Below are 15,936 nucleotides of genomic sequence, written 5' to 3'. Positions count from 1 at the left end.
GCTTTTGTTTCCTTCTCCTCTGAAGACATGTTGGTTAAGAAGTTGCTGCGGCCAAAGTCAAAAAGGTTTTTCTCTGCTTTCTCCTTGAGGATTTTGATGGTTTCCTGTCTTACACTTAGGTATTTCACCCATTTTGAGTTTATTTTGTGTATGGTGTAAGAACGTGGTCCAGGTTCGTTTTTCAGCATGTCACTGTCCAATTTTCCCAGCATCTCTTGCTGAAGAGACTGTCTTTATTCCATTCCATTTCCTGCTTTGTCAAAGATTAGTTGGCCATACATTTGGGGGTTGATTTCTGGTATCTCTTTTCTGTTCCATTGATCTGAGTGTCTGTTTTTGTGCCAGTACCATACCGTCTTCATGATTACAGCTTTGTAATACATCTTTTAAAAAATTTTTTTAATGTTTTTTAAATTTATTTTTGAGAGACAGAGAGAGACAGCGTGAGCAAGGGAGGGGCAGAGAGAGAGAGAGAGGGAGGTACAGAATCTGAAACAGGCTCCAGGCTCTGAGCTAGCTGTCAGCATAGTGTCAGGCCTGCCCCAGAAAAAGTTCATGTGATTGTATAGCAGCAGCATTTCAGGAATTATGGAAAATCACAGCACACATCTGACACCAGGCTTCACCCTCAATGTCCTTGTTCCAACACCAGCAAATGTGGTTGTTCTCTTGGGTCTGCTGGGACCTTTGCGTGTGGGGCAGCCACACAGCATCTACCAAATGTCCTTCCAGCAGGGGAACCACCTCTCCTCATGTGGCCAGAAGAACTCCTGGAGCCCACTGTCTCCTCCTGGGGATTGGTCTTTCCCACCAGAGAACTACCAGGCATCAAGCTGCAGAGTTTCAGACTCTTCACCCCCACTGTTTATAGAATCTTAATGGAATTTAAATTAGCTCTCCTTTCTCCTTTCTCCCTTTTTTGTTCAGTCCCTGCAGCTGTTTCCATTTTTCCACCTTCTCTGCAGCTGCTTTTGGAGGGATGCTTTTTCCATCGTCTCCCCCCATCTCAGTCCTATCTCCACAAGTAAAAACAACTCCTGCCCTCTGTGACTTCTCTCTCCCCCAGTTTACCTCTCCGTGCCATGTACCTGCTGAGTTCTGTGGTTCAGGTTGTGCAGATCGTTGTGTTAATCCTCAAATCAGTTTTCTAGGTGTGCAGGATTGTTTAGTATTGATCTGGCTGTATTTCATCGAGGTGAGATTCAAAAAATACTTCCATGCTGTCCTGCCATCTTGGCCCCTCCCCCAGGGTTTAATCTTATTAAACTAGTAAACATATTATTAGTCAATTATGCCTAAAAATATCTTCGCCCTATTCATTTTAGTATTTATTTCAATGAGTATTATATCTACTTAGCATTCATTTTCTTTTCATTTCAATAAGTGCAAGCCAATCATTCAACTATTTCTTCCGACTATATTGGTATCTTCTGTATTTATTAACACAGAAGGGTTGTGATATTCCTGTGCTTTGACACTGCAAATGAGGTAATTTATTCTTTCCTTTCTTCCTTCCTCTCCCCTCCCCCTTCCTTGTCTCCTTCTTTTTTTTTTCCTATTCTATCTCTCTTTTTTAGCAAGATATCGTTTATCATGAAGCAAGTTAAATATTTCAGGAATATAATATTTTTTGTGAATTATTTTAAATATTTAATATATCAGTAAAAATGTTTTCCTGAAAATAATTCTTCTAATATTCTCTATGTCTTATTATTTGTCACTTGCTAAATAGTACATTTACTTTAGATTTAGAACTGTTTCTTGCCTACAGACTGATATGAGGGCTTTCCTCTGAACATTCTCATGGTTTCTGATTGACTTCCACTTGACCTATTCATGGACAATCCTCCCATTTTATCTATATTGGTGAATTTCAATATTACTTCATTACCTGTCCATTTCCCTTGTTTGAATAAAACCTTACATGGACAACCACTTTTTTCTTCTCCATCTATTAGAATCCTCCTGCTCTTAGGAATAGAATTAGCCTAGTTTGATGGAAGATGTTTGGGTAAATTGCTGTTTGAACTCAAAAACTTCTGAGAATGACAGATGCCAGATGGTTGAGGGTTAGACTTAGCTAGAGTCTGTAAGGTACAGATAAGATCCAAATGTTTCACTTTTTAGTGATTTCCTTTCTCTTCAATTTTCCCACATTATTCAAATATTAGTAGGAAAGATGTTCTTAAAAGCATGCAAAATTGAAATGAAAAACAGATGCTTAGCATAAAGGAACACCTTGTTTTAAATAGTATGGTGATTTAAGAGTCACATGTTGTAAAGACATTGAATAAATATCATCCCAGGCTTATAAACAGTGAAAATGATTTTGCATGAAAGACATAATTGAGGAAATTTTGTCAATTAAATTCAATAGTTGCTAAAATTGAAATTGGTAGCACTGTTGTTCTCTGATCTGTCTCGGTGGCCTATTGCATTAGAAATTTGCCAAATTATTCTTAAATCTTATTTTTGCCATTGCAGTTAGTTTTGTAGTAATATATACTGAATTGTCTCAGCAAATTAGGCAAATGATGTTTCTAAAGTATGTTTATTAATCTTGTTATAAATAAAAATACCACAAATTAGTTCAATGTAGTAATTACATTGAAACTTCAAAAAATACATTTGAAACAGCACTGTTCATACTTCTTAAAATTTTATTTCAGCTGCAAGTGTACACCTGGATGGACCGGACAAAACTGTAGTGAAGAAATTAATGAATGTGACTCTAACCCATGCATGAATGGAGGTCTTTGTCATGAGTCTTCCATTCCTGGGCACTTTGTATGTTTGTGCCCACCCTTTTATATGGGAAAATTTTGCCATCAACACTATAACCCCTGTGATCCACTCAGTGACCTTTGCAGAAATAACTCAACGTGCTTGACTTTGGTTGATGGAAATCATTGTGTGTGTAGAGAAGGTAAGAGCCTATATTCGCTTTAATGTTATATTACACTTTTTTGTTTGGTTGGTTTAGTTTGTTTTATGGTATTATGACTCCCTAAAAATGGGTGAGAAAAAACTTACACATAAACATTGGAGATGGAGGAGTATTTGACTCCAAATATAGTTATATAAGCAGACTGGAGAAATAATCTAAAACGTTAACCTAAAGAGTGTGACGTGATGTTGTGGGGACAGGGGAGCAGGAGAGGGAAAGGCAAGTCTTCAAGGCTTCTGGCTTTTTACATTTTAAATACTCTCTCATTGTTAAGAGCCTTTTTTTCTTCCTGAATAATCTTGTCTATGTAGTGTTCCTTACAATAGCAGTTAGAAATGATCATAGATAGAATCTAGGGTGATCAAATGCTCACTGTACCTTTTCTCATGGAGTGACCTATGAACACCACTTATTTCTGTTGTGGTTGCTAAGCCAGTATCATGTGACTCTTCTGGCTACTTTGTACCATAAAATAGAACCTATGAAAGAGAGAACAGGAAGATCAAAGGGCATAATTGGAGCTCCAAATCCAGCTGTTCCTGAAGTGAGTTACTTCTGGCTTTCTGGGTCATATTAGCCAATAATACCTTATACTGTTATTAAAGATATTTGATTGGGATCTGTTCAGTGCAAAGGTGATCTGTATAAATGTTTACTCCTCATGTACCGCTAACTACTCAAGAGCTATTACCATCTTTAGTAGGAATGCTTCTATCCTAAAACTAGCACATTTTCATTATAACTGGAATGTGTTTGTCATAAGCACAATATAAAAACCACATTGTGTATTAAAGCCTCCAATTTTTTTATTTTCTGTTACCAACTTATTGGTTCATATCTCTTCCCTTGTTACTAATTCTACTAGAATAGATATTTATTAAAAATATGCTTATTTACACTTCTGTCCTAAAAGATCAGCTGAGACTGTACCAATTAATTCATATTTTAATCAAAGCTGTTTCCGTTTTTATAAACCCTCTAGAAATTCATGATGTATAAGATAATGTATTATAAGGGTATCGAGGCAAGTCCTTGAATGTACATATATGACAGAAACTTCTAGACCTTAGGATGGATTGGAACCACAAAGTGGAGAGCCCCTAGTAATTGTTTTTTACAAAAATGACATGTGCTGCATAAAGCAAATAACAAGGGCATATAAGGCATATGTACAAATGTTTGCAGGAATGAATTAGGAAAGTAAGTTAGGAAGAAATGTGCAGGGAACATTTAAACACGTTAAATCTTAGTAATTATAAAGTAGATAATTGAAAATTTTTCCTTTTAATATTGAGAGTAAAACTTTTTGAAATATTATTTAGTAGCAGGGGAAGGGTTAATTTATTTAGCAGGATTACTCCATGATGCTTTCCTTGGCCTACTAATATATTCTCAGAATATAAGTAATGGATAATATTTATTGAGAGGCAGCAGAATATTTCCTCTATTTAAATAAAACCTTCTCAATTTTTACCAAAGATAATTTTCTACAAGACAGACATGTTTTGGGGGCATGTTTTTTCCATATAATTTTTTATAATCTATTTGTTATTCATAAATGCACTTAATGAATTTATCTAATCTAGTGAAATCCTTTTCCTGTTGAAGGATGAAGGAAAATGAAGATATCATATACTTATCATCAACCATCATACTAGGAATAATATTTTCCAACCTCAATAAACATCACAAAAAATATCTTGAGGACAATTTAGATTTCATCATTTTATATTAGTAAAATCTTGCTTAGTTTTTTCTTGAAAATTCATCATTCTATTTAAAGGTTTAAGAGACAGATGAGCACTTGAATCAATGCTTTCAACAGGGTAGTGGGGAGGCATAATGAATCATGTGTTTTCCCCTTCTAACTGTGATTCAGCACAAAGAGATACTTGAAGTGTACATCATTTCTGAACTATTTTGCTTCACACACACACACACACACACACACACATTTGAAATTGAAAAAATTTTTGAAACCTAAGAAAATGCAGGAACACGTGTCTGTAAATGAGTCTAACTACTATAAAAAATGTTTACTCACTATTGCCTTTAGTACTTCAACCTCTATAGCAGATCAAAAACTAAAGCCTGTGGCATTGCTTTAAAACACTATCTCAGAATATACCAAAAGAGATTGACTGTGGAATATCTTAGACACTATGCCCTGAGTTACTTTAATATTTATTGTTTGAAATAGGATCTATGTCAAAGCCATCATATTATTTTCTTAAAGAAAATATTCTAATCAAATTCCGTTTTAATAGTAGTGAAACTTAAGGGTTACCTGGGTACCTCAGTCCGTTAAGCATCTGACTCTTGATTTCAGCTCAGGTCATGATGCATGGTTTTTGAGAAACTGAGCCCCACATTGGGCCCCACACTGATAGAGGAGGATTAGTATTCTCTCAAAATTCTCTCTCCTTCTTTCTCTGTACCCCCCTGCTCAAACTCACTCACTCTCTCTCTCTCTCTCTCTCAAAATACATAAACCTAAAAAAAAATAGAAGTGCTGAAAATTAAAACCACAAAGAATTCCGAGACTTAACCTCTTATACAGGTACAGGATTTAGAACCTCCACTGGAATCTTTGCAAGCTGTTAGTGTTTGCTAAGTGACTAGAGTGTAGGGCATCATGAGGAAAGAGATTTAAGGCTTAAGGTCTAGGAGTTCAGCATATGCATTTTTGAAATTCTGTTCACAGTTTTTAGTTAGTCTATAGGGTCTACCACAATTTAAATATTAATACAAATAAAATCTGAAAGCCAGAGTAGTAATGTGACTATGTACTAGACGACTAAATTATAAATGACATTAAAATTCACTCTGAAGAACCAGCAACTAGAATAACGGATACTGTGATTTATGCCAAATAGAATGCTCACCAAGTAAACTATTTTCGTTAGTGTGATCGAAAGTTATAATCAAAACAATCTAATCCATTTGGGTACAATGTGAACTACTTAAAAATTATAGATGTGGCAAAACACTAGAACTATGGTGATCATATTTTGCAAAAGAAAGTAAAGGCAGTGCTTCTGTCTTCTGTTTAGAACTGAGATAAGTTAATTTTGTCCCTATGAATACTGAACATTTTCTAGTGGAAAATAGGTAGATAGAAAAGTATTGAGCAGTAATAATTCAACACAGGTTCGTTTTGTATATAATACCATTTGTTTAAACAATTTCTGTTGTAAAAAATCAGTGCTTTAATAAATATAAAAATAGCACATAGAAAGACAAATATGATTTTGCAAGATTCCTAGAAATAAATGGTGTTTACTCTAGGTGCCTTATATAGTGTTATGTTTTATTGATTAATGATGCACTCAATTTGCATCCCTCAACATTTATGTTATACTACAAATTTTTGTGGTCTCTCTGATCTATGCTATGTTCAATCTTGCAAATAGATGTTGATAGTGTTCTAGAAATCTAAAAAATTGTATTCCTTATTAACTGATTCAACAAACACATATTGATTTCCTACCATGTGTCAAGTCTTGAGACAGATTCTGGGGAAATTAAACAAGGCAAAGACACGCCCTCAAGGAACTTAAAGTTCAAGGAAAGACACATAAATTAACTAACCAGTAAAGTACCACATTCCTATTTTGTAGATGCAAAGTTTCTTATGGAGTGTGACAGCTCTGAGTTATACCTACATGATTTCTTAGAGGATCCCCAGCAGCCTCGGAGCCTTCATTGCACATCACAGTAGCCTACTCTTTTAGACCCTCTCTCTTCTGTTTTATTTCTCCACTCCCTTGTAGGAATTCCTGGGGTTACCTCCCAAATAAGCTGAGTGCATGTTATTATTTCATATTATTTCATATTCTTATTTTGGAAGTAATCAAGCTAAGAGAGATAGAAAACTCATCTTTCTGGCAATGATGATGATCCACATCAGCATGGGACTGAAATATTGTCACTGAGAGTCATTCCTTGAGATCAACACTAGGGAAAGAAGCTTTTTCTTTTTTTCCAGAGTTTTTTTCAGTTGGTGCAGCCAACAACATGTTCTCTTCACACAGAGATCTGAATCCAGTAGGAGAGAAGTGTTTATGGAAGAATAACTCATTCGGATAGTTCCTATGGTTCTTTCTTAAATTCTCCAGACTACCGGACATCCTTCCCAGCAAGGCTATCCAATTAATGCTATCCCTTCTCTCTAACTTAGTAGTTTTGTTTTTATTGCATGTGATCAAAAGAGTGATGTCTAATGTGTACAGTAAAGGGAAAGAGCTAATAAAGTTCAAGAGATTGAATAAATGCAGTTCAATTCAGATTGGTAGAAATGGAATATAAAACTGGCATGAGGGTTACAGTACAGAGGTAGAGATGACTTTAGATAAAATGTATGTGGATAAAATGCATACTGCATGCAGAGGAGTCTTATTAGTATGTGTGTATATAGTGAGATCTAAGATCATTTCAGCTTAAAGTATATCTCGTTTCTAATACTCTCTTAGGAAAGTGTCTTTATCTTTCTACTTTGAATTATATCTTGGTTTAGGCAAGAACATCACCCTATCCAATACTTTTAATTTAAAAGGCTTAGTTTCAAACCTACCCACTTCATCCATATGTCTCCAAGGTGAAAGGAACAAAAGTTTTTTTTCAATGACACTTTACAAAGGATTAAAATGTGACAAAGAGTACTTGTAGAATGTCATAGTGGAAGGAAGAATCATATCATTTACATGTGCTATTGATTTATAATTGGGATTCTAAGTGTGATGGATTTGTAATACCAGAGGAAGCAAGCAGTTGCATTTAAATGTGTCTATTACTCGGGACGCCTGGGTGGCTCAGTCGGTTAAGCCTCCGGCTTCGGCTCAGGTCAGATCTCACGTTTGTGGGTTGGAGCCCCGCGACGTTCGTGGGTTCGAGCCCCGCGACGGGCTCTGTGCTGACCGCTAGCTCGGAGCCTGGAGCCTGCTTCCGGTTCTGTGTCTCCTTCTCTCTCTGCCCCTCCCCCTCTCATACTCTGTCTCTCTCTGTATCAAAAATAAATAAAACATTAAAAAAATTTTTAAATGTGTCTATTACTCCAATACATATACTATTATTTTGGAAATGCCATGTTACCTGAGGTGTATAATTCCTTAGCACCAAATAAAAGTCACTTGACAATATAGTTTGTTTAATTAAAAACTACTTTTTTCGACAATTAAAAACATGTGCTTATGTGGTAGTATGTATCTATTAGGTTTAAAAGCTATAGATATTTATATTGGGGAAATTCTTCAGAGAAAATATATATTGTTGCTAATTAACTTTAGAACATGTCAATAATTTCTTGTATTTTAAAATATTAGCTTTTAGGGGCATCTGGGTGGATCAGTCAGTTGAGCATCTGACTTTGGCTCAGGTCATGATCTCATGGTTCACGAGTTCAAGCCCTGGTTGGGTTCTGTGCTGACAGCCCAGGGCCTGGAGACTGCTTTGGATTCTGGGTCTCGCTTTTTCTCTCTGTCCCTCCTCTGCTCATGTTATGTCTCTCTCTGTCTCTCAAAAATCAATAAAAACATTAAAAATTGTAAAAAATATTAGCTTTTATACTCATGTTTTCTCTCAAAAATCAATAAAAACATAAAAAATTGTAAAAAATATTAGCTTTTATACTCATGTTTTAAAGTGTTCTTAAAATTAGTGTTAAAAACCATATTAGTCCTACTAGGAATTAGTTCTGTTTTTTCTATTTCATAGTGTTAAATGAACTATTTTGTAACAGTTGGTTAATTTTCAAGACAATGCTAAAATTTGTATTTAAAATAAAAATAAAACAATACTTTTAAAAAGTTCTAACCTGCCAAGAGAGAAATATCTTTTTGTTGTTGTTCTCATAAAGTTTTAAAATCTAGATAACTTAAAAATTTTAATTAAGAAAAATAAGGGCAGCTGTGTGGCTCTGGTGGTTGTGTGAGACTCTTGATTTTGGCTCAGGCCATGATCCCAGGGCTGTGGGTCTAGCACCACAGAGGGCTCTGTGCTGAGCATGAAACCTGTTTAGAATTCTCTCTCATGGTTTCTCTCTCTCACTTTCTGTCTCCCTCTGCTCTCCCTCTCCCCCAGTTGTATTCCCCCTCTCTCTCAAAAAAAGGAAGAAAAATAAAATAATGCCTTTCTAATGCTTCTGAAAATAATTCATTTTTAATATTTTTAGTTTTTATTTTAAAATGTATGATTTTAACACTAACTTATTGAATACAAAAAAGATACACTCTAGTTTTTCCCTATTTTCTTTCATTTCTGATGATTCCAGCTGGTACTACTTCTAATGTGAGAGTTGTCACGGCATCGCCCTGGATGACAAAATGCGTCCCAGTAAAGTTTCATGAAAATCTAACTACAGTTAATGTACTTTACCTATGATATCCCCTCTAAAGAATAAAAAAAAAAAGGTTTTTAGAAATGAGAAAATATTAAGTGATTTTTAAAATGATGCCTATAATTGACATTGATTATGCTCCTAAGCATGAACATTAAGTTTAGTAACTTACGACATGCTTTAGGGGACAAGAAAATGTAAAAACATTTATTAATTAGTCACATGCATTCTCTATGACAATATATAGGCAAAACATTATAATAAAACAATTTATGTGTAAAAAACTCTATTGCAGTTAATAGAATCAGCTGAATAGTTCTGGATAGGGATAAATGGAGAGTACCATTGAATGAATTCACTGCACTTATAAAGTTTGACAAACTTTTAATTGTCACTGCATATATTCAAATCAAATACCCTTCACATGAATGAATATCTGCTTCTAACACCAAGGACTATATATAATAAGTGTACTTTGGGACTAAGTATATGTACATTTTTTTCCTTTAAATCCCCAAACACAAGCTTTCTCAGCAAAGCTTTAGTTTATTTTAAATGCACTCCATGTCTACTTTATTTTTTTCTCCCAATGTCTATTGCTTTTTAGCAATCTAATTTCCTCAGCCCATTGACATATGTTGCTGGTTGGTAACAAAGCTGCATCTCAGAAATGTCAAACTAAATGAATAAGGCAAAATCACAGAAAACAAGGTTATTCTGTGAGCTGCCTGAGTTTCCAGGTTCTGAATGTTCTTCTGATTTATCAGCCCAGCTGAACTCAGGGAGGCACACTGGCACTACTTCTCTAGCTAGCCAATGGCTCTGAGTTCCAGCATCTCAAAAGAACATGTCTAAGAAACATCTCAGTGTCAAAATACACTGCCTCCCAGAGAAAGTTAGTCATACTAAAAGTAGGAATAGTGTAATGCATCCGATGCTCTAAATCTTTGACTTGTAAAAAAAATTTGTAATGTTATTATGTTATTCACAACTGTACTAGAACAGTTGCAATTTAAATAGGATAGCAATATTGGATTGATGAATGGTGAAATGTGTTGGAATGATAACATTGCTTACCTAAAATTAGGATGACCGTATTAACTTGGGATAATTCTTTTTAACTGCATTTTTAATACTGACAATACAACACCTAGTACGTGAATGAAATTGCAAACATGCAACTTCAGAACTTAACATGCAGGCCTTGATAATTGACTAAGAAAAAAAGTAGGACAAATTAATAATGATGCTTGTCCTAAAGATTACCTAATCTGCTAGACACATAGACACTGTAGGTTTCTTTTATTTTTAATTTTTTAAATGTTTTATTTATTTTTGATACAGAGAGAGACAGAGCATGAGAGGGGGAGGGGCAGAGAGAGAGGGAGACACAGAATCAGAAGCAGGCTCCAGGCTCTGAGCTGTCAGCACAGAGCCCAACTTGGGGCTCGAACACACAAACATGAGATCATGACCTGAGCCGAAGTCGGAGGCTTTAACCAACTGAGCCACCCAGGTGCCCTACTATACGTTTCTTCTGATAAGTGCTTCATGGTGCATCTTTATTCTGTCTTCCTACTTCTAACCTATCATCATTTCTATATTTAAAGTGAATTTCTTTTAGAAATCATGTAGTTTGTTCTGTAGTTTTATTTAGCCTGGCTGCCTCTGCCTTTTATTGAAGTATTTTTTAAAGCCATATTTGATATAATTATCGATGTATAATGGCTTTAAATGAATCATCTTGCTATTTGTATCCTACTTTCTATAGTCCTATATCTCTACTTTGTCCCTTTTTACTCTTGCCTTTTCTTGGATTAAGTAATATTTAGGTTTCCATATTATCTCCCACTAAAAAGGCAGCCAGATTTTATAGGAAGTAATTCCAATTTGCCAAATGCCAAGGAGAAGCAGGTTTGCCATTTGATTTGGTGATAGACATCACAGAGGACGGCAATGGCTTATAGCACAATGTGAACGGAAAAGTGGGACAATCCCATGTTCCCTCCTGGGACTCGACATGAAGAAGTATAGAGGATTTTCTACACAGCCATAGATACTGAAGCTAAAAGATCATGATAATAGAAATAGAGACCAAGGAAGCTGTGCTGTATCATCTCCATGTTGTTATTATAAATGATTTGAAATTTTCAATGTGGAGAGATATTTGAAGATAGAAAGAGTAGGAGAAACTTTATGAGAAGAAACTGTGGTAGGAAGATGGCCATTCATGGGTCCCTAGATCACTCTCTTTCTGATCCCAGCCTACATGCTAATAAAAAATACAGGGTTTATAAAACAACTTGAATGACCTTCTGTTCTTCAAACTAAACTATCTGAGTAAATACTGTAATTTGTAATGTCACTGCAATTATTTGGCACTTAGTTATAGCACTGTAAAAATAAGAGAATGGAAAATCATCTTGTTTTATACATTTTCTAATTACTATTAAAAATGTTAGCAAGAAAAATGAGCATATGATTATATTTCATTTTCCTAGTTAATATAAAAACATTGAAATAATTGTTTAAATTGTCATCATAAATATTAAAATATTAAATGTATTTTAAACAGTGATAGGCTGATTTTTTCTGACATGTGTTGAAAGAATTACAAGTGCCTCTCATAACTGTATATTTTTCATGTTCTTTGTTTTTTTAAAAAAATAACTGGCATGTGCTTAAATGGATGACTGATTATGTAGCTGTGAATCAAAATAATTTGTTTCCTTTGAATCACTTGGATATGGAAAGTAATTAAATAATTTGCCTCATCTGCTAACTGCCTTGAATAAATTTGATTGCTGAAGCTCAGTTTTACTTTAAGATTGGCCGTCACATTAATTCATTTGCTTTCCAGATTGTTTCAGCTCTTCTTGTTCAAACATTTAAATACCTTAAAACAACAGCAAAATTAGCAGCAATCCCGCTTTTCCGAAGGATTGAGTAAAATATTCTTCCCCTGAGTCTTTCATTTGAACTCATTAATTAGAGGCTAGCATAAATTTATTCATATACTATATGAAATAGAGTTATGTAAGATCCATGGATGAGGTGTTCTCTTTCTCTATTTTTTTCCGCTAAACTTCTACTGAGAGCATATTCTCCAGACTCTACCACTGACTGATTTTCACACTCTACAGTGAGGATTGCTCATCTATATCCATCTCATCTCTCTTTGCAGGATTTGAGGGGGAATATTGTGAAATTAATGTGAATGAGTGCTTGTCCCTTCCCTGCCAGAATCATGGTGATTGCGAAGATGGGGTCAACAATTTCAGGTACAGAAAACCAAAAATATCTAGATACAAGTTTATGCATCTAGGTGTATTTAAATATATCCACATTTATAATTTCAGTTGACAAACTGAACAACATTTCTGGTTATTAACAATCTGCCATGCTATAATTATTTGAAGCTTTGACTTTATATGTTTATATTAATGGAGTTATTAAATGTCTTGTTTAAAAGATGTGTTTGCAGACCTGGGTTTTCTGGACCTCTATGCGATCTTGAAACAAACAATTGTTCTTCTAGACCTTGCAAGAATAATGGAACCTGTGTGGATCTGTCAAACAGGTTAGAGACTCCATTTACTGAATCAGTTACTTTGTATATATGATATTTAAATAAGAAAGTGAACATACATGTACCTATCATTCAACTTAAGCAGAATATTCCTAGTATCCTTCTGCTTAAACCCAAGTAAGCCTCTGCACTTCCATGCAATTGTATTGAATATCTTGATTTTTTTGTTTTTGTTGAACCAAGATATTATTTTCTGTTTGTTTTTAAGTTTTATATAAATTTCAGTTAGTTAACATCAGGGTAATTTGTTTCTGGTGTACAATATAGTGATTCAATACAACATACATCACCGGGTGCTCATCCCAACAAGTTCTCTCCTTAATCCCCATCACCTACTTAACCCATCACCTTGCCTTTATCTATAGCATCAACTGGGGACACCTGGGTGGCTCAGTCAATTAAGCATCTTACTTTGGCCTAGGGCATGATCTCCTGGTTCATGGATTCGAGCCCCACATCAGGCCTTATATTGATAGCACAGAGCCTGCAGCCTGCTTCAGATTCTGCATCTCCTTTTCTCTCTGCCCCTCCCCCATGCATGCTCTGTCTCTGCCTCTCTCTCTCTCTGTCTCTCAAAAATAAATAAACACTTAAAAATTATACGGCATTAACTATTTGTATGCCTGCCTCAAAAAAACACTTAGCTTGCATACTAATATATCTGAAATAATATTGTGTATCATCTTCAGAAATATTCATTTTGTTAAACATGACATTTCTGCACTATGCATGGATCTGTTGCTGTTTTAACTGTTGTAGAATATTCCGTTTAAATAGGTGCCATTTATTTATTTATTCTCCTGATCATAGATATCTCATTTATTGACTCTTCTTTCTTAGAAATAATAATATCATTTAGGTTTCCAAATATTCCCCAATACACTAGTACTAGTGTTACTTTAGTTTGGTATCTAGAATTAGAATAATTGCACTATTGGGTAGATGTTTTCATATGTATTATATCATTGTTTTCCATTTCAGTTTGAAAATGGAATATTCACACTCTTAACAAAGGTGAATAAATCTTCCTGTTTAAATTCTTACATATTCCATTTGGGCTTTTCTGCTGTGTCCAAAATTATATCTCGTTGTTTGTTTTTTCTATATCCCGATCATAAATTATGACTTTAAGCCTTTCTTCATCCATTTCAAAATATTTAAATTTTCCTTTCTAATACAATTTTTAAATTTATTTATTTATTTTGAGAGTGAGAGAGAAAGCATGGTTGGGGAGGGGCAGAGAAAGAGGGAAAGAGAGAATCCCAAGCAACCTCTGCAGCCTCAGTGTGAAGCCTGAGATGGGTCTCAAACTCACAAATCCATGAGATTATGACCCAAGCCGAAACCACGAGTTAGATTCTCAACCGACAGAGGCAACCAGGTGCCCCTAATTTTTCCTTTCTAGAAATTCCTATATATGGCATCTTCCCAGTTATGTTTCCTTCTTATTGATTTGTAAGAATCTTTATATGTTTTAATTATTACTGTTTTCATTAGTTGTACTGTTTGTAATGAAAATATTCTATTGATTGTGGCTTCACATTTCACCATCTTTATGATATTTTGAGTGCTAAAATTTAATTTTAATGTAACCAAATTAATCAGTTTGTTTATGGGTTGCTCTTCTTATCTTGTTTAAAATGTTTACCGTACTTAGGAGCTAATCGCTATTCTTCTCAAACTATTCTGAAAAATAGAAGAGAAAGGAAAATGTCCAAATTCATTCTAGAGGTCTGCATTACCATCATAAAAACAAAAACAAACAAACAAGTAAAAACAGATAAAAACCCAACAAACAAGAAAACTACAGGTCAATTTTTCAGATGAACATAGGTATAAAAATCCTTAACAAAATATTAGCAACTCAATCCAATAATAGATTTTTAAAAAATCATTGGCCATGATCAAGTAAGATTTAATCCAAGGATTCAAAGGTGGTTCTATGTTTTTTTTTAAAATTTATTCTAGGACACAAAGATGTTACTTATGTCTCCTTTTAAAATAGTTTAGGTTTTCCTGCACCTGGGTGGCTCAATCAGTTAAGCATCTGACTTCTGCTCAGGTGATGATCTCATGGTTTATGAGTTAGAGCCCCAAGCTCTGCATGAGGTTCTGTGCTGACAGCTTCCAGCCTGGAGCCTGCTTTGGATTCTGTGTTTCCTTCTCTCTATGCCCCTTCTCCACTCACTCTCTGTCTCTGTTTCTCTCAAAAATAAATACACTTAAAATATTTTCATAAATAAAAATAAAATATTTAAAGTTTCACCCTTCATATACAAATCTATTTATCTGGATATTGTGTGTGTGTGTGTGTGTGTATTGTATGTTGTATATGTGTGTTGTAAGATAGGAATCTTACATTCATTTTTCCATATGCTTAACCAATTGTGCCTGCTTATGTACTGCATAATTTCATCTGTTACTGCTAGGCTTGATCTACAATACCTTTTTGGTTACAGATCAAATCTCCATAAATAACCATGTTTATTTCTTTGCCTCTAGTCTGTTTCCTTAATTCAATTAGCCATCTATGTGCCAGTATGATAACTCTTAGTTACTTACCTTTGAAATATCTCAATATTGGTGATTTAATATTTTTAATCTTCTTCCAGAAGCTTTAGTTATTTTGGACAGTTTCTTCTGTTACAATCAACATGTTTCTCATAAATCCCTATATTCAAACAAACAAACAAAGACCAGGTAGAATTTTTACTGGGATTTCATTGAATTCGTAGATCAATTTGAAAAGAATTGTTATGTCTTTAGGTCTTTTTAAGTACCTTTCCAAAACAAAAAGCTATTGGACAAATTCAACTGGACACACATTATTAGGATAAATAAGACTCATTTTCTGGATCACCATTGCTCTCCAGGCACCAAGGGTTACAAAAGTTCTAACATCTAGAATTGCTCTCAAAATTTATATCATAAATTGCTTGAGTTTCAGATAATCTTCTATTATTTCTACTATTTTCTATTGCCATGTGGCTTTCACACTGTCCAGTCTAGTGAAGTAAACAGAGACATGCTTTGAATCACCACTCCTGTAACTCACAAGCCTTGAAG

At 34.6% G+C, this 15,936-nt stretch overlaps 1 protein-coding gene across 1 annotated transcript in view; it reads left to right on the top strand.

Moving 5' to 3' along the window:
* EYS (eyes shut homolog) overlaps positions 1-15,936 on the top strand; it is a 1,499,666-nt gene that overhangs the window by 489,661 nt on the left and 994,069 nt on the right. Inside the window, exons 14-16 of the mRNA XM_029943180.1 lie at positions 2,670-2,926; positions 12,466-12,562; positions 12,754-12,861. Of these exons, the coding sequence (XP_029799040.1) occupies positions 2,670-2,926; positions 12,466-12,562; positions 12,754-12,861 (462 nt within the window). The remainder of the gene's footprint in view (positions 1-2,669; positions 2,927-12,465; positions 12,563-12,753; positions 12,862-15,936) is intronic.

The sequence above is a fragment of the Suricata suricatta genome, chromosome 7, assembly GCF_006229205.1.
Source record: "Suricata suricatta isolate VVHF042 chromosome 7, meerkat_22Aug2017_6uvM2_HiC, whole genome shotgun sequence".
Taxonomy (NCBI): domain Eukaryota; kingdom Metazoa; phylum Chordata; class Mammalia; order Carnivora; family Herpestidae; genus Suricata; species Suricata suricatta.
This window is presented reverse-complemented; position numbering and strand designations above follow the sequence as displayed.